General features: G+C 47.8%; 1 protein-coding gene across 1 annotated transcript in view; it reads right to left on the reverse strand.

Moving 5' to 3' along the window:
- Positions 1–18,259, reverse strand: part of SEC14L1 (SEC14 like lipid binding 1) — a 49,328-nt gene that overhangs the window by 8,941 nt on the left and 22,128 nt on the right. The window contains exons 3-10 of the mRNA XM_018063719.1: positions 7,909–8,058; positions 7,656–7,787; positions 6,300–6,428; positions 5,334–5,568; positions 4,309–4,418; positions 2,475–2,664; positions 1,578–1,666; positions 478–548 (exon numbers count right to left, since the gene is read on the reverse strand). Coding sequence (XP_017919208.1) covers positions 478–548; positions 1,578–1,666; positions 2,475–2,664; positions 4,309–4,418; positions 5,334–5,568; positions 6,300–6,428; positions 7,656–7,787; positions 7,909–8,058 — 1,106 coding nt within the window. The remainder of the gene's footprint in view (positions 1–477; positions 549–1,577; positions 1,667–2,474; positions 2,665–4,308; positions 4,419–5,333; positions 5,569–6,299; positions 6,429–7,655; positions 7,788–7,908; positions 8,059–18,259) is intronic.

Raw genomic sequence — 18,259 nt, forward strand, 5'->3', positions numbered from 1 at the left:
ACAAGCCCTCCGAGTCCCTGCCTTCCTGGAACTTATGTGCGGGTCAACCATCCAGACCCTTCCCAGGAGCCACCTCTGAACCACTGCACATCTTCAAAGCAGTCCACCATAACTGCAAGTTTGGTTTAAGAGCAGAGAATCATTTTTTTCTGTCCCACCTCCTCAGCACCAAAAAAACAGCAAAAACCAAGCAACTGTGACCCTGGACTCCCAAAGACCATGAAACTACCGCAGGCCGACCCTCGCAGGCCAAGAGGACAGCAAGGCCTGGGGCAGAAACACCAAAACCCAGCAGCCGCCCCGCAGGTGACTGCAGCACACGCCCCACGTGTTTATCTGTCTACCTGCTAGGACACCATGGAAAACAGGAACTACTCAGACTTGGTCCTAAAAACCAAAGCAGAGTCTGGCTTTTTAGAAATCAACTAGAAATACGTGACTCCTATTTCCAACAAGCTAGGGGGGAGAAGCAGCTACCTGATAGGCCGGCCGAAGACCTTCGTGTTCTCTTCACACCGCCGCAGGCCTTCTTCGTTGATGGAAAGAACCTGTGCACAAGAGCCAGAGACGTTCCCCATCAACCTAAGGGGCTGACACGGCTGCATCCAGCTGCGTGGGTGACGGCAACCCCGGGTGCCTCAGGGAAGCGTGTAAGCCAAACGTCATCTATGTCCTGACACAGTCGTGTGCACAGAACATAGCGCGGAAGCAGCAGCTCGCTCTCATGGGGCACAAGCGCTGTCCTCTGCGGACCAGGGGGCAGCTCCCCGAGACGACAGGGGTGACCGGGCAGGCGGGGAGGGCGCGACCTGCTGACGCACGTCCAGAGCGAGTGCGTCTGGAAGAGTCGGAGGTGAGTGTCGGCTGAGTGGCAACACTGTGAAGCCTCACGCACCAGCTAAGAGAAAGAGCAGTGTGACAACCGGCCTCAAGTCTGGCTGAAGGGACCCCTTTGAGCTGGAGTAACAAGCCCTTCCCCGACAGACGCAGTCTGTCCGCAGACCTGTGTGCATGTGTGCGGAAGCGCCCACGGACGCACACGCACAGTGCTGGGCACCACAGAAGAGGCAACAAAATGCCCAGAGCAGGTAATTCAGGATGGTGGCTTCTCCATGTGCCTTTTAGGGTTCTGCTTGCTTGTTTCTACTTTAAGGCTAACATTCCTCTCTTTGTGACTACCCACGCTGTGCAGGCTGCCTGGAGGGTTCAGGAGACAGGGAAGGAGGTGCTCACGGCCCTAACAAAGGGCGCTCAGAGCCAGGGCCACGCTGTGCTGGCACAAAGAGCACTGCTGAGAGGCCTGCTCTGAGGCAGCCCCAGAGCAGAGCGAGGGTGCGGGCAGGGCCCGAACCAGCCTGGGGGTGCAGGTCGGGGGCGACAGCGCCCGTGGCTGTGTTCGTGCTGCCCCACCGCGGGAAACATTTCCTTAACTTTTGGGCCCTCTTCTGAAGTCTGTAGGATTTATGAATAGATCCTCCTTTCTAATTGTGAAAGTGATACAGATTGCGGTGACAGGACCACGGTCCTCTCCCACGCCCGCCGACAGAGAAGAAGTGAAGCCAGCGGGCAGCACTCACGTATCTCAGCAGGGCCTCCTCGCCGAGGGCCCTCACCAGGCCTTTGGTGTCCATCTGCCCCAGCCGGAGCACGTAGAGGGGCCGGCCGTCTGCAGGGGAAGGACAAGCGGCGTGAGCGCTGCTCCTGACCCGAACCGGGGGATGGGCACTCCCGCGGGCCAATGGGGCCCCACACACTCTCCCGCTCTGGGAAGCAGCAGCTGGCTTTGGCGGTGTCCGCAGGAGGCCCACCCGGTCTTTTCCCACCAGGATTGTCAAAGGAGAAAACAAAAGCCAACTGGCGGAGCAGGTCATTAGCAGGGCCCTGGAGACGCCCCACCGGAGTGACAGGAGCCCCACGGAACGCGGCCTCTGGCTCTACCCCCGCGCACTGACTGCACCTCACTCCACCTGCCACCAAAACTGAGCCAGGAAGCCTGTCCTGCCTGGTGTCATGTGCAGAGCAGTCTGATCAGATGGCCTCACATCTGATCATTCATTTAGGGATACTGCTCTTGGTTCACGTTTTGTTCACTCCCCAGGTAGAGCTAAAAATTCTCCTGTTGTGATGTCCAAAATCTGGCTACACATTGTTGCAGACACTGCATGGGTTAAGTCACTGGAAAGTACCTTTACTAGTACCCTGCTCCTGAAAAAACTCAGCCTTCGAAGTTTTTAAAAATAAGTCAAACAAACATTTCCACCTGATTAAGGAACGAAGTGGAGCAAGCTGCTGGGCGGGGGGAGTGAGTGGCCAGGAAGCAGCGGCCTCGGGCCCTCCCTCTCCACTTGGCGGGGCACGCCCAGGGCAGCGGTGATAAAACAGGCGCCCACTCGTTTACTCAGGGAGGGGAGGGACAGCACACCCGAGTCCCCTGTTCTTCTCAGTGCGGGTCCCGACACCAGGCTCCCGGCTACCTTTGTCGTGATGGTGCCAGCCGCCTGCGTAGTAGTCCTGCAGGACTTGGGGGGGGTGCCAGGTGTCGAGGATGTAGTCCACCTGGTGCTGCTTGCGCCAAGTCAGAGACTGACACATGGTCTCTCTGGCCTTGTCGATGTTGAAGTCCCGGGCGCGTAAGAACCGGAGAATATGCTCATCTTTCGGGATCTATTGAGAGAAGGATATGTTTCTAAGCAATGTGAAAAGCTGCTAAGGGGAAAAAGCAAGTTACCAAGGGAATAAGACTCTAAAAAGTCTCACTTCTTACTGACAGCGAGCTGCATTATTACACTATTTAAAATTAGCCACTACCAGAAATACTTTCCTTAATGCTTTAGAAAATCTGCATTATTAGTCTGAATAATCTTTAGACTATTCCCGTTTTAGTTTCAGCAAAGGAGAGTGAAGGCGTAGTAACTTCTTACACACCAGCTGCTTTGACTCACTGAGTAACCTGCCAGCTTCTGCGGCCTGGGCACCTTCCGGGACAGGTATTACACGCGACAGAAATGCAGGGCGCAGAGCAGTGTTGTTGGCTGACAGTGGTGCTGGTGTCCTGACACACCGGAACCTTCTTCAGGTTCCACTCCTGGCAGTTGACAAGTCTGACAGATTTCCCTCAGTAAAACACAAGGCTAAGACCGTGTCTGGGTCTCCTGTGGACCAGCTGTCCTCGTCCCCAGCCACGTGCCCACGCTGCTGGTGCACAGATGAGGGGGGCATGCGATTGGCACCCGGCTGCCCCACCTTGGGAAAATAAAGTACCGAGATGGCACGGTCTCAGAAAGGACTACCATTACATGGGAGTGGCTGGGAATGTTGGTCCCAGAACCAAGTGGCCCGGCTTCAAAGACCGACCCCAGGAGGCACTAGATGTTAACGCCCCCAGCAAGTTACTGAAATTTGTGTGCACAACAGGGATGATAAAAATAGCACCAGCTCACAGGGCCGTTTGGAGGATTTAATAAAGATCTTAAACCGGAGTCTAAAGCATGGTCAGTGCTCAACGATGGCAGCTCTGACCACAGGGGGTGTGTTCTTGCGAACAGATACAAACGGTCCTTGGATATTGGACGCTGGAGACCAAGATCGACAGAACTAGACACGAGCCCAGGGCAGGAGGCCAGGAACTACCCAAACACAGGGACCTGCCTCTGTCCTATACTGGTCCCCCGTGAGATTACAAAAAACCTAATTCCTTATGAGGCCACGTAAGAAAAACCTCAAAATTAAAGCTCAGGTAATTTTTTTAAGAGGACCTTTTTTTTTTAAAGTATTGAAGTTGTAACAATACTGTTTCTGTTTCATATTTTGTTTTTTTGGCCACAAGGCACATGAGATCTCAGCTCCCTGACCAGTGACAAACCTGTGGCAGATGGCAAATTCTTGACCTTAACCTGGACCACCAGGGAAGTCCCGAAGCCCAAACAGTTCTAATCTCTGAATAACCTGTGAACTACTTCCAAACCTTCTGAAAAGTAAAATGAATGAATATTTGTAGTTAATTCTTACAATATTGCTTTGTAACTTGATATGTAGTTGTTTTTAAGGCCATTCTCTGTAACATCTACAAATACACAGCTATTTATACACAGCAGGGCGTCCTAACTTGCTATGAAGGACTCAGATGCCGCACACGGGGTCACAGATCCAGTGCCTCTTTGACTGAAGGGACATTCCCACCTACGGCCATCGGGCACATTGACTGCGAGTCACTCGAACAGGACCAGGCATCCGAGGTTGAACAACGGCACCCCTGCACACGTGCGTGGATGCACACATGCACGGATGCACACTCAGGCAGATGCTCACTTTGCCCTTGTGGGTCTCCTGGAGCCACTGGCGAAGCCGGATCAGGCAGCTCTCCTGCAGTGGGGTCAGGTCACCCAGGTATCTCTTGATGTAGTCTGCGTCTAGTTTGTCTGGAATATAAATTACGGACGTTCTTAGTAAGAACATTGGGGCTTGAAGGCTTCCAAACTGCCCCACTCAGTGACGTTCCCATGTGGTCCTGGAGTCGAAGAGATAAATGACCCATGGGGGACGGTGGACTCTAACCAACCACCAAAGGGACCCCCAGTGGCTGTCTTTAAATCCAGGCACTGCAAAGCCACACGGCAACGTGCGCATTCCAAGACACACCCAACTGCCACCAGGTTACCTCTATTTGCCAAGTATCAACTCTATTCATGATATCACGGCTGTTATCGATATTTAATATTTAATTCAGAGGGCAAAGCTGAGCCACAGAGAAGGCAGGAAAAAATACATGCCAACGATTCAACAGAACTTCTGAGGGCAGGATTTTCTTGTACTGTCTTACTTTACAATGGGCATGACACTGAGCAATCAAAAAGGATGTGTGTGTGTGTGTGTGTGTGTCTGTGTGTCTCTGTGTGTGTGTGGGTGGTGAGACACACAAGAAAGGCGTGGAGCCTGCCACCTACAGCTGTGTCTCTCCATGAAAGTCATTTGGTTCCTCTGAGCCTTAGTTATTAACTCAGTTATAAAACTAAGACAAAAGCATTTCTTACCTAAAAGGGACTATTATTAAACGAGCAAACATTCACAAAGTGCTCAGAAGAGTGCCTGGCATCTAGGAAGCCGAAAATGGGTATGCTGATGATATAACTGTGTTAACCCCTTCCTGACCATTAAAAAAAAAACTCTTGTTTCTTCATTCTAAGAAAAAAATAAAATGAATGTGTTATATAAGCCAGAGGCAAGGGGACAGTGACAAGATCCATTTTTTGTGTCATAGCTATGTGTCCCAAGAGGCAAGGGTTCCAGGTCAGCCTGGAGTCTTGCCCTTAGAATGAAGCCCCTTGCAGACTCACCGTCCGGGGTCCCTGCGGTGGGCTCGGGTGCCCCGCTCGGGGTGCTGAGGGGCTCACTGCTCAGCCCTTCCTTGAGCGTGGGGTCAGGCACGACGACGGTCAGGGACGCTGCTGGTTTCTTGCAGGACAAGGACGTCTCCAAAGAGGGGGCGGCGGCAGGTGGAGTCCAGCGGGGCACGAACGTGACGCCTTCTTCCTCTAACTGGCGAAGGTAGTACTCGATGATTTCCTTGCCCTTGGGAGCAAAGCCAGCTTTGAGGTCAGTACCATCACACTGAGCTTTCAAGTTACTCACTCCTCATGGGTTTGAAAACCATGATGAAAACGGAGTGACTACACAACAAATAGGAAAAAGAAAAGCCAAATGCTTTCGTGGGTCTTTTCCCCCCATAATTTTACTCCCCCTTCTCTAGAGGTCTAGGAAACCGTGTCTCAGATGGCATTTTTATGGGACGAGTCACAAGCACTGGTCTACTACCCCGTGCACAGTATGTGCTCTGTGTCTCAATCCAAACGCTTTCCAGCACCTCTGAGAACAAGCCTTGGGAAAGCACCCCCTAATCCCATATGATAACATTTGACACCAAAATGCCACGCTGATGGGCAGCAGCAGGAAAACAAGAAGGAAGCTTCTTCCAGGGAAGAGGCACCTCACCTCCCAAGGCCTGGGACCCGAGAGGCCTCCCCCAAAGTGCCTCTTCAGGACAGCAGGGCCTCCCCCAGCGGGCCCCGGACTCTGGTCCCCATCTCTCCCTGCAGTTCCGAGTAGGAAGCGCCTCAGCCAGCGGCTGCACACTCGCCCCTGACCTCCACCAGCAACCAGTGCGGTCTGCAGCCCCCACCCTCCCCTTTCACTCACCAGGACCCCTGACTAACCCACCCTCCACCTCCTGAAGGCACCATCTTGGACCATATCTCAAGAGACTCCTGCCCACCCCTCTCCATGAAATCCCAAGGGACACTTACTTTTTTAATGTTGCTGGTATATTGTTTCATTGCAATTTTTTCTACTGTACTTTCAAAACCAAAGAAAGATTTAATATCTAAACTTGCTGACTGTTCAAAACAGGTCCAGTCTTCATTTTCAGGGTGAACCTGCAGGTAAAAGAGAAAGTATTTTCATTAATTATACTGACAACTGAGAATATTATTTGCTCCTCAGTTCACTGGTACCAAGGGGAAGAAAAAACACTTATTTTACTAACAATGTTATTATCATGAAAACAGCAGATGGAAAAATTACAGAGAGGTTCAGAATTATGAAAAGGCTCACATAATATTTTTAAAATATTCTGAAGATGACTATTAAAAGGAGAGCTTTATTTTCATGCTCGGTAGCGTCATTCATTTATTCACTCATTCACCACATTTATCAAGTAGTGTTCTCTGTCACAAAACCGAGATCCCTGCCTCGTGAAGGTTACAGTCTCGCAGAAGACGACTGGCAGCTGGCCATGAACACAACAGGCAAGAAGTTACTTCAATGCTGCCAGAGAAGCGCTATCGGAAACAACAAAGTTGGCAGCAGGGTTAAAAGGACGGGAGGGCAGTTCACAGAATCAAACAGGGCGCTCAGGGCTGGCTTTGTCGAGAAAGGCAGACCTGAGCGAAGCCCGTAGGAGGTAAGGATGGGCCTAGAGCGGAGATCTGGGGGCAGAGGGAGCAGAGAGACCAGGGGCCCTCTGGGAAGTACGCTGCCGCGAGACAGCGGGCAGGCCTGTGCACGAGGCAGGCAGGACACAGAGGAGCGAGGAAGGGAAAATGCAGGGCCTTGTGAGCCACTGTGAGGCTTGTGGGCTTTTCCTGAGTGAACTGCAGACCCCGCAGAGCTCTGAGCCCTGAGAAAGCATGGCGTGGTCTGCCACACTTTAAAAGGGTCACTCTGGATTCCGTGTCAAGGACCCATTATAGGAAGGTGAGGGTGGAAGCGAGAGACCTACTGGGTTCTTCCATTACTCTGGCCAGAGAAGTTCTTGCTCTGGGTGGTGAGCAGGGAAGACAGGAGGCAGATAAACGCACTCAAATCTAATCTCAGAGGGACACACATTTCAAAAGTGTTAGCGTGGGCCCGAAACGATGTGGCGTATTCATATTAAAGAACAAACCAGGGCATCACTTGGCCACCTTAACTGCCACAACAATGTAGTCCATTCTGCAGGACACCCCAGCTGCCACCCTGCTGATCCCACACATCAGAAACCAGTAACTGTGTGAGGGAGAACTGCCCTCTCAGACAAAGACACACACTGCCTACCGCCAGGGCTGGCCGGCTCTCGGAAGACCACGCCCCCACCTCCCACCTCGCCGGGCGCAGCGACTCACGCTGTAGCAACAGTGCTCGTTAATGATGACCCGGTTAGAAAACGTTTCGTTATGGGCCTCAATGTGCAAAGTACGTTCCCGGGAGTTCAGTGAGTTTTTCTGGATAAAATAAACGTAATCAACTCCTGCAATCTTCAAAACAGAAAGAAAAAAGGGTTAATGAATAACACCCAAGTGCAACCAACAGAAGCAATGAACACAAATTCATTTTGGTTTTGGGGGGATTGCCTTTTAAGGTGTCCTTTCCAGTTACCTTTTTTAGCAGCCGAGGAGCATCTATATCCAGCTTGCAGCGCCTTTCTATAACGTGAATGGCCCCATCTTCACTCCTGAATTCATTCACAGTGTCACTGTCCACAAACATTGGAATCAAAGGACACGTAGGGAACCTCCTTTCATAGGCCTGTGAATACAATTTTGAAAAAAAGGAACTGAACAAAGATATAGCCTGGCAGTCTGGCATTGATGGTCTCCCTGGAAGAAAGGCATCTCTTCATACATAACAACAGTTACATCACAGCTACCTTCATCTTTACACCTTAAACTTTCATTATTTGAAAAAAGAAAAAGACATTCTGTGTGCATGGATTGGAAGACTCAACATGGTAAAGATGTCAATTCTCCCCATATGGATAGAGAGGTTTAACATAATTCCTTTAAAATCCCAGCAAGATTTTCTTTTATATCTTATGGACAAGAGTACTTTAAAACTTACGCCGAATGGCAAAAGAACGAAAATAGCTAAAGCAATTTTGAAAAAGAAGATTATGTTCAGAAGCTCCCCTTCCCATCTCAGTATGAATCCTCGTTCTGCGGCTACAGGAATCCAGACTGTATGCACGGGTGGAGGGAAAGACACAGAGCTCCGTGGGCGGAGCAGGGAGCCACAAACTGACCCACACAAATGTGCCCCCAACTGGTGTTCCCCCAACAAAGCTGCTAAAGCAATTCAGTGGAAGAAGGATGGCCTTTTCACAAATATTATTGGAGAAATTACACATCCACAGGGAAAAAAAAGGAACCTGATGAACCCCATACTTATAAAAACTATCTCAAAACGGATTATGAACTTAAATGTGTTTGTCACGTTGTTTTAGAAATTTATTGTCTTACTGCCTCATGCAGCTTCTAGGATCTGAGTTCCAGGACCAGGGATCAAATGTGAAATGTGGGCCCCCGATAGTGGAAGCACAGAGTCCTAACCAGTGGACACCAGGGAAGTCCCTGTAACATTCTTGAAATGACAAACTTACAGAAATGGAGAACAGGTTAGTGGTTGCCAGGGGGCGAGAGGGGAGTGGGTATGACTGTAATACGGTAGCAGGAGGGGAACCCTTGGGAGACGCTCTGTCTCTTGGCTGTACTGTGTTGATATCCTGGATGTGATGCTGAACCATCATATTGGTTGTGATGCTGACTGACAGTCTTTTTGGATGTTACTATCGGGGGAAAGTGCGTCAAGAGCATGTGGAATTGCTCCATATTTCCTGGGAATAATATGCTATTAATATCCTATAAGTCTATCATTATTTCTAAATACAAAAACTTAAAGGAAACACGATTTGCTATATAATTTGTCCAAACGTTTAGAAAATGCACACAGGCACCAGATTTGGTTTGCTCTGTAGCCATACGTGAGAATTACTGATCTGAAGATAACTGAAGCCATCCAGTGGGTGGCAGGTGTGGATAAGCAGGAAACCCCAGGACACGGCGGTGAGAAGACACCTGAAAAAGGAAGCCCAGGGCTCGCCTCTCAGCTCTGCTCCCCATAAGGACAGGCACCGAGGTGACCAACAGATGCCACTCCCCTCTGAGGCTGCAGGAGAAGCAGGACTGGGGAACCAAGACATCCCACCTGAAAACTAATGACAACCAAGCACAGATCTGAGGAAGAACCTTACCGTGCTGAAAAGATTAATCAGTGTGGAAGCGGCACACACTGCCCTGACCTTACCTCTAAAACAGTGGGAGCAGTTTCGGAGCACCATCATGCTAAAAAGTCGGCCTTCCTGGACAAGTTCCACAAGCGGTCCCAAGAGACCCCATGAAACACCAGCGCAACTGGGCAGCTCCCCCACCCAGGGTGCTCAGGACCATCTCATTCCAAGTGACTCGGTTTTCTGTATGTGTCTCATCTTCTCTCGGTCACATTATCAAGGTTCCCCAGTCTGAAATATGTATGCCGCACTCCTGCTGTCCACGTTATTTACAAGGCACCAAGCTAGGCAACAAGCGAGGGAGGGGAAGAGGAAGCAGACAGTTCGGGAAATGGAGTCAGGGAAACACACAAGTGTCCTAAGAATAGGCAAGCACTCTAAGGGCACAAGGAGAAAAGAGTTAACAGCTTGGAGGTGTGGAGGCTCCGGAAGGCTTCAAGGGAGAGGAGGCATGAACACGGGGCCTTAGCATGGAAAGGTCTGTGCATGGTCAGTGATGAGGGGAGAGCATTTTCAGGACAGAGAACCCAGGAGTGGGACTTTGAGGAAACCTCAGGGTGAGCAGGGACCCACAGCCAGCAGAGGAGGGAACTGGTGACCTACACTGTGACATCGCGACTGTCACGCTCTTGCTCAGCACCAACCACGTGGCCGGGCCCCCAGGGTGTGTGCATGTATGTATGTGTGTGTGTGGTGGGGGGGGACCAGGACCAACAGAAGGCCCTGCCTTCCTGGAGCTGCCCTCCTCGTGGGAAAGGAGCGGATGCCACCATGTGACCAGATGGTCTGGAAGGGAGGCAGAACTCACGTGGTGACCAACTGTATTTGCTTTTTAAACGGTTTTACTTTGGGACTTGAAAATACATTCTTCGTACTTATCTACTCCCCTTCATTCAAATATATTCTGAATCCCATAACTGCTAGTGTGGGATATAAATCACAGGAAAATTCTCTTCATGCCTTTTATAATAAACAACATTTAAGAAGTTTATTCAACTGCTGAGATCATACCTCAGATAATTTAGGCCTCAATGAGGCCCTAAAATTTCTTAGTATTAGGCATTGCACACACAACTCTAGAGAAAAAAAATGCTGAGTATCCTTTGTTCTACACACTATCATTGTCTAAACTGACTTCTAAATTTTCCTACATTAAAAAAAAGGCTTTGTACCTTTCAGCACTATGACATGTCAAGAAACTGAGGGCGCAAGGGCTTCAAAAAGAAAACAGTTCTTCTTAAGTGACATAAAGGGTAGAGTAAGTGCTTGGCAAGAAGCAACCTAAACTTGGTCCTCTACCACTTAAGTACCTGTTATATCATTTGCAAAATACCCACAACATCCTTTCAATTCCTGAAATAGAATGGTCAGCATAAGGCATTACCCACACAGGCTAGCCCTGAATTTAAAGGAGAAAAAACTTTCCATTCCCTGTAAATCTATCCCTCCACATAGACTCGTATTCGCTGAGACATCCATTTTCACCTCGGTATGCCCCAGCCAGACGGTGTTTGAGGTGTCCAGGCCAAAGAGCCACTAGCACAAGAATCGTCATGTTCCTCTCCAAAGCTCGGTCCGTGTGGAAAGTGGTGACTAAGCATCTGGCCTCCTCCCTCCACTCGGCTACAGGGCAGAGACCAAGCCCTACTTCTCTTTGATTATCCAGAAGGACCTTACTCAATGTCTGAAACAGTCACTGCTCAATAAGCATTGTTTGAAATACGGAATAAGAGCTTCCTAAATAAATCAATGGATCCAGCTTTGTGTTTCTGTGCTCACTTACCCTGGCTTATCTTTAGGAGATAAGTGAGGCTATTGAATTTTGTGTACTGTTAGCACAGAAAACTCTAACTTTCTAGAGGATTAAGGGAAAGGAAGACTGAAAGAAGCTGGCAAAATTTTAGTCTCTGAAATTGCTCAGGATATCAGCAGTATTCTTGCCTGGGAAATAAATCCCATGGACAGAGGAGCCGAGCGGACTACGGTCCATGGGGTGGCAAAGAGTAGGACATGACTTAGTGACTAAACCACCACCACCCTAGCTTTTCAGCACAAACTAAAACCTATAAAGTTTCTGAAGCCTCTGAAAATTAGAAGCATTCTAATTCTATTAAAATATTTTATTAAAAGCATTTACGTTCTAGCTCTATCTGGAAGGGCCTGGAAGATACGACACCTCAGCCGCAATAAGCACACTTGGCATCCGGTTCCTGTTTTCCAAATACCACTCCCTACTAAAAAGGAAGCTGTGCTCCTTGGAGAAGAGGCTGATTACAAGTCTGGAGCAAAGAAAGGTCACGGTGAGTCTGAAGCATTTCTTACCAGAAACCAAGAAAGTGCTCAGTGACTGACGGGGAACCTGCCCGAATGGGTTCCCCTTATCAATCCTCGGACAATTGGAGCACCAGAAAGAAAAAAGGTGGTAAAGCATTATAAACCATATAGAAATACTCAAGAAAAACGGGCAGGGAAGGAAATTTAACAGAAAAAGATAATCCAATAATCACAGAAGGAATGACATAATTAGAAAAACCACATTCTGCAACCATCAATTTATAACAACAGACTCAAGCAAGGATCATCAAGGGATTCTACAGAAAGGGAGCTGATGGAAGACACCACAGCCTCAAAGTATGATCCTGCTGGTTGTGAGTGACGCAGGCACATGAGAACCACTGTCATGGAAAGATCTAGAAGACACCGCCTTTACCAAATGACTGTCTGGGACCAACCTGACAATCTGTGGGATGCAATGGAAGCACACACAAGCATGGGTCTGCATGATGCAAAAGGCGAACTGAAGCTAATCAGGAGGAGCAACAAGGCAAACCTGACCTGTGGAATGTTCTGCACAACAACCAGACCTTTAAAAGAGAAAAACTGTCCATTTCCCTGATGAGTCCAGTGGTTAAGACTCCGCCCTCCAATGCAGGGGACGTGGGTTCAATCTCTGGTCAGGGAACCAACATCCCATATACCATGGGAGTGGCCAAAAATTTGAAAAAAGGAAAACTGTCAATGTCTTGATGAACAAAGCAAGCAGGGGAGTGTCTGGAATTAAGACAACTGAAGAGACAGGATTATCGAATGCAATGCTGCCCTGGCTCCTGGACTGGAATAAACATCGCTCTAGGAAATAGTTAAGGAAATGTGACCACATTAATAGTATTAATTGCACATTAAGGAGTATTATTCTATCAGTGTCAGATTCCTCAGTTGTGATAATGACAGTTACATAGGAGAACATCTATTCTTCAGTATTTAGGGCAAAAGTGTTAAGATAGACACAGCTTACTTTCAAGTGGTTCTACAGGAAAAAAATATGGTGTATGTGTGGCAAAGAACAAAGTAAAACAAATGTGTTAGTTTAGGTGAAATGTGTACAGGTACTCACTACCCTTTATCAACTTTTTTAATATAAATTTTTCAAAATAGAAATTTGGGAAAAATATTACCAGGGAAAATTCACATGAAAACCAACGGTGCCTCTGCACATAACTAAGTGCAACACTGTCACATTTTACCCATGAAACTGTTTACAAGGTCAGGTGCGCTGACAGCCCCAGCCCAAGGCAGAGGCCAGGTGTGCAGTCCAGGGGGCCCTCCTCACAGGGCCGCCTCCCCTGGCGGCTTGCTGTCGCTCGGAGGTGAGACACAGGCCCAGGGAACTCAAGCTTCTGGTTTCTAAATCCCGATTTTACGAAGTGACCCTATTTTTAAAACCCTGTTTGGGACAAAGAGCCCACACTTGCAGGCCTTCAATTTTATTTCTGCAGGAGGAAATCTTCAGACGTGAGGAAGAACCCCACGTTTTAACCACCACCAGGTTCCAATCACTGCATCAGAAAGAAGAGCCAAGGGAACTTTCAAATGCCTTTTTTTTTTTTTTTTTTGCCAACTATCTGCAGTACTATCAAGTCATTTCCTAATCACACTCAATATTTATCTAATACAAAAACCAAGAAAGGCTGAAGGAAAGTAACTCTTCCAGAAGTAATTGCTTCAGAGGGAGAGGCATGTTCTTTGATGTTTCCTCTTAAAAGGAAAAATTACTTTTGGAAGAAAAATAACCACTATAGTCATTTGCTGCCTCTCTCTAACACAGCGGTCGTTTCGACAGTAAACGCAGCCCTACGGCCTTTTCCACTCGCCTCTGGGAGGAGGGCTGCTTCTCGGTGACAGCTCCCCTCCTACCTTCCGACACCCACCCTTCCTCTTTCAAAAGGGATTTCTGAGCCTGCAATTTGGGAGCTTGGCAACAGTACTTTCAGTTTTTAACCAACCTTTGAATGCAATTGTGACATACTAAAAGTTAGCACTGTGCTAAAGAAAGCCATATTTCAGTGTAGACATTTCAACCTGTAAATTAATAAGCTTAACACTGCGTTCTGCCAGGAAAACCCATCTGAAAGAAATTCCATTTTAAGAACCCACCTTTAAATTGAACTCTGTTCATACTCAATTTAGCCAACAAACTAAGCCAGCTGCTTTCCATGGAGAAACTTGGCTATCCTATGGCACCAGACATGACCTTCATAAACGGGTCGGGTTTACACTGGAAGAATCAGTGAGTGAAAAAGTTAACTGTCGCTTTAGACTCTCTCAGAAATTGAAGTCATGAAGTGAACTGTTAGTTGCTCAGCGGCGTCTGACTCTACGCAACCCTGTGCACTGCAGCACACCAGGCTCCTCTGTCCATGGGATTTTCTGAGCAAGAATACTGGAAGTGGGCTGCCATCTCCTACTCTAGGGGATATTCTCGACCCAGGGATTGAACCCGGGTTGCTGGTGCTCAAAAAAATATGCAACCCATCAAGAAAATGTGACAAATTGACCCTAGTCCCTCAGGGTTATATTTCTATTAATTCTGCCTCTCAGATTACACATATGTAAAGAGGGCCTGTATATGCAGCCCCATGCCAAGGTTCTAGAGAACACACAAGAGGGAGACACAGGAACATGCGCCTGCACCCAAGGCAGCAGGGGCCCCCAAGAAGAGGCGAGCAGCACGGGGTGGGCTGACAACGCCCTGGCCAGGTGGCTCCAGAGGCTTCACGGAGGCAGTAGTCTGCAGGGGGTCTTGAAGGGCGGGCAGCTTTAGAGAAGTAACCTGCAGAGAAGGGGACATTCCGGGTTGGGGGGAACAGGAGTAGAACCAAAAGTCAGCCAAGCTGGAACTCAAACACAGGATGTCCCTCTAAGCCAACCGCAGATATGAAAAGTGACAATGAACCAGGGAACCGAGGGGCCCAGTGCGGTCACAATTCAGCCCTGGGTGGGCCCTCACACTCTACCTGGAAACTGAGGTTCCAAATCAGATGCTACTTGTGAATAACTGCTCATACTTAACAAGATAGTAACAAAACCAAAATCTGTGGATATCTGTGCCCTTTGAAGGAAAGGAAAAGTTATAATTCAGTTAGTCATAACATACTTCATTCATACAATTACTTACTGACAACCCAACCAGATTAGCTATCTTCAAAGCATACAAGAGTAGCAAATGAACCATGGTAAAATGGCACACACAACTCTATTAGGTAAGTTCTCTATTTATCCCAAGTCACTTCCCTCCATTCCCAGTCTTCAGATGGACCAATATATCAAGTCACAGCAACAGGACTGGAACCTGCTAATAAGATCAAACCAGAAAATATAATGAATATACTAAAACTACAAAGATACATATAAAAGTTTAATCTGCCTCAAGCTATTTCCCTCTCAGTTCAGTTCAGTTCAGTTGCTCAGTTGTATCTGACTCTTTGTGACCCCATGAATCGCCAGGGGACATGCCAGGCCTCCCTGTCCATCACCAACTCCCGGAGTATACTCAAACTCATTGGTCCTTCCTGATTAAGCCCCAGTCTCCACTCTCTCAGTTCAGTTCAGTTCAGTTGCTCAGTCATGTCCGACTCTTTGCCACCCCATGGACCACAGCATGCCAGGACTCCTTGTCCATCACCAGTGCCTCAGGTCCATTGAGTCTGTGATGCCATCCAACCATCTCATCCTGTTTTGTCCCCTTCTCCTCCCACCTTCAATCTTTCCCAGCATCAGGGTCTTTTCCAATGAGTCAACTCTTCACATGAGGCGGCCAAAGTATTGGAGTTTCAGCCTCAGTATCAGTCCTTCCAATGAACACCCAGGACTGGTCTCCTTTAGGATGGACTGGTTGGATCTCCTTGCAGTCCAAGGGACTTACAAGAGTCTTCTCCAGCACCACAGTTCAAAGGCATCAATTCTTCAGTGGTCAGCTTTCTTCACAGTCCAACTCACATCCAAACATGACCACTGGAAAAACCATAGCCTTGACTAGACGGACCTTTGTTGGCACAGTAGTATCTCTGCTTTTTAATATGCTATCTAGGTTGGTCATAACTTTTCCTCCAAGGAGTAAGCATCTTTTAATTTCATGGCTGCAATCACCGTCTGCAGTGATTCTGGAGCCCAAAAAAATTAAGTCTGACACTGTTTCCACTGTTCCCCTATCTATTTCCCATGAAGTGATGGGACTGGATGCCATGATCTTAGTTTTCTGAATGTTGAGCTTTAAGCCAACTTTTTCACTCTTCTCTTTTACTTTCATCAAGAGGCTTTTTAGTTCCTCTTCACTTTCTGCCATAAGGGTGGTGTCATCTGCATATCTGAGATTATCGATATTTCTCCTAGCAATCTTGATTCCAGCTTGTGTTTCTTCCAGCCCAGCGTTTCTCACAATGTACTCTGCATATAAGTTAAATAAGCAGGGTGACAACATACAGCCTTGACGTACTCTTTTTCCTATTTGGAACCAGTCTGTTGTTCCATGTCCAGTTCTAACTGCTGCTTCCTGACCTGCATATTTCCCTCTAAGATCAAACATATCTGAAGCTTAAATTATGAATTCATCTTACACAACCTCAGATTCCATGATCCCAGTAACACACTTTTTCCAGAGGTAGTATTTAGTCTGAGAAAGATTTCAGTTCAACCCATGGTGCCATAGGTCCAAGGAAAGGGCATTTAAGAGACTCACGCAACCCAACAAAGGAAGCTGATTTCTTTGCTAGAGCCTTCTCACTGAAACGTGATTGTGTGACGACTGCGGAAGGCACAATTACGGCTGAAAGAACAGATGGTGAGAGCACAGCTCGCACACAGAATGCACCAGAACGCTCGCAACTACAAATATTTTAGACAATTTTTTTTTAAACCAGGAACACATCCTTTTCTCCCAACACCTACCCTCACAGTTAGCACACAGTGATTTAACCAGCTCTGTTTACTTTTGATAAAGGAGCCATTTCATCGTGTATTACTCTACACAACAGAGGGGGACGGGCAGGCCCTGGAAGAAACGCTGAGGGATTTTGCATCAACACATCACAGTTCCTTTTACTCACGTCTACCCCTTTGCTCCAAGAGTTCTAAACATGAAATGTTTTTGTTAAAGGAGAAGAACTTTTGTTAACATGCTTTAACAGACTGACAGAGCTACTGGATTTTCAAATAAAACTCAAAGGATAATCAGTATGCTTGACTAGCTGCATCTTGCGCATGTTAATTTAGATTAGAAACTATGGCCCATACTTGTCCAAACTGCTTCGTGTTTCTGAAAGATCTCAAGACTGACATTTCAGACAACAGCCTGGGGGCTCCATACTTCCAGTGGGCTTATTATCTTGAAGACAACCATGCATGACATTTCTGATAGGCTATCTGGAGTCATCTGTCCTTAAAGCACTGTCACTTGGTGCAGAATGCCAGAGGTTCCCAAATTTGGGTTCATGGCACCCTTGGAATCTCGACAACTTTTTCACGGTGCCCAAGGCCAAAGGAAATACCACTTATTAGATTATGGGGTCCAAACAACTTAAAAAGCATTTGGGTCTTAATAATTTAGTAGCCACTTGAAAAATAGTACACTTCTTAAGTTGAAGGAGAAAACATTTCTGCTTCAGCCCTAAATAGCGAGAGAGATTTGAGGACGTGTGCGCGCTCCTCTCAGACTCACGCTGCCGCTGTTCTGAGCTCCTGCTGCACGTAGTCGGTGTACACGGCAACCACCGCAGCCCCAGCCGCGCAAAATTCAGCACCATCGAAGGAAGCGCAGTGTGATCCCGAAGCCGTGAGCTACCCTGAACCAAGAGTTTGCAGTGTTTGTGAAATGTGGAGTATCATGGTGCTTCCTCAAAAACGGAAACTGTCCTATAGCCCACAGGTGCTCTGGGGTGCCTCAGAACACACTTTGGGAACTGTGGCTCCAAGGGCTCTAAAATTTATTCATTCGTTCACAAATTCCTCCGCCTATAAATACATTATTCAAAATACAAACAGGGACTTCTTTGGTGGTCCAGTGGTTAAGAAATCACCTTGCAAAGCAAAGGGACAAGGGTTCGACCCAGATCAGGGAACCAAGATCCCATATGCGGCAGAGCAACTAAGACCACGCGCCACGACTGCCGAGCCTGTGCGCCACAGTGAGCGCCCAGGTGCCACAGCTGAGACCAAGGCAGCCAGGTAAAGCAGTGACTGTATTTTTAAAAGGAAAACAAATGAGCTTCAATCCAACTGATCATCCTCTACTATCAAACCTTCTATCAAATACAAATGGTCCGGTGTTCAAGTTAAATTTCCAACTTCTGCATAAAGGCCTTCAAAAATCTAAGAGGGGTGAGCAAACTT

The sequence above is a fragment of the Capra hircus genome, chromosome 19 (assembly GCF_001704415.2).
Source record: "Capra hircus breed San Clemente chromosome 19, ASM170441v1, whole genome shotgun sequence".
NCBI classification, from domain to species: domain Eukaryota; kingdom Metazoa; phylum Chordata; class Mammalia; order Artiodactyla; family Bovidae; genus Capra; species Capra hircus.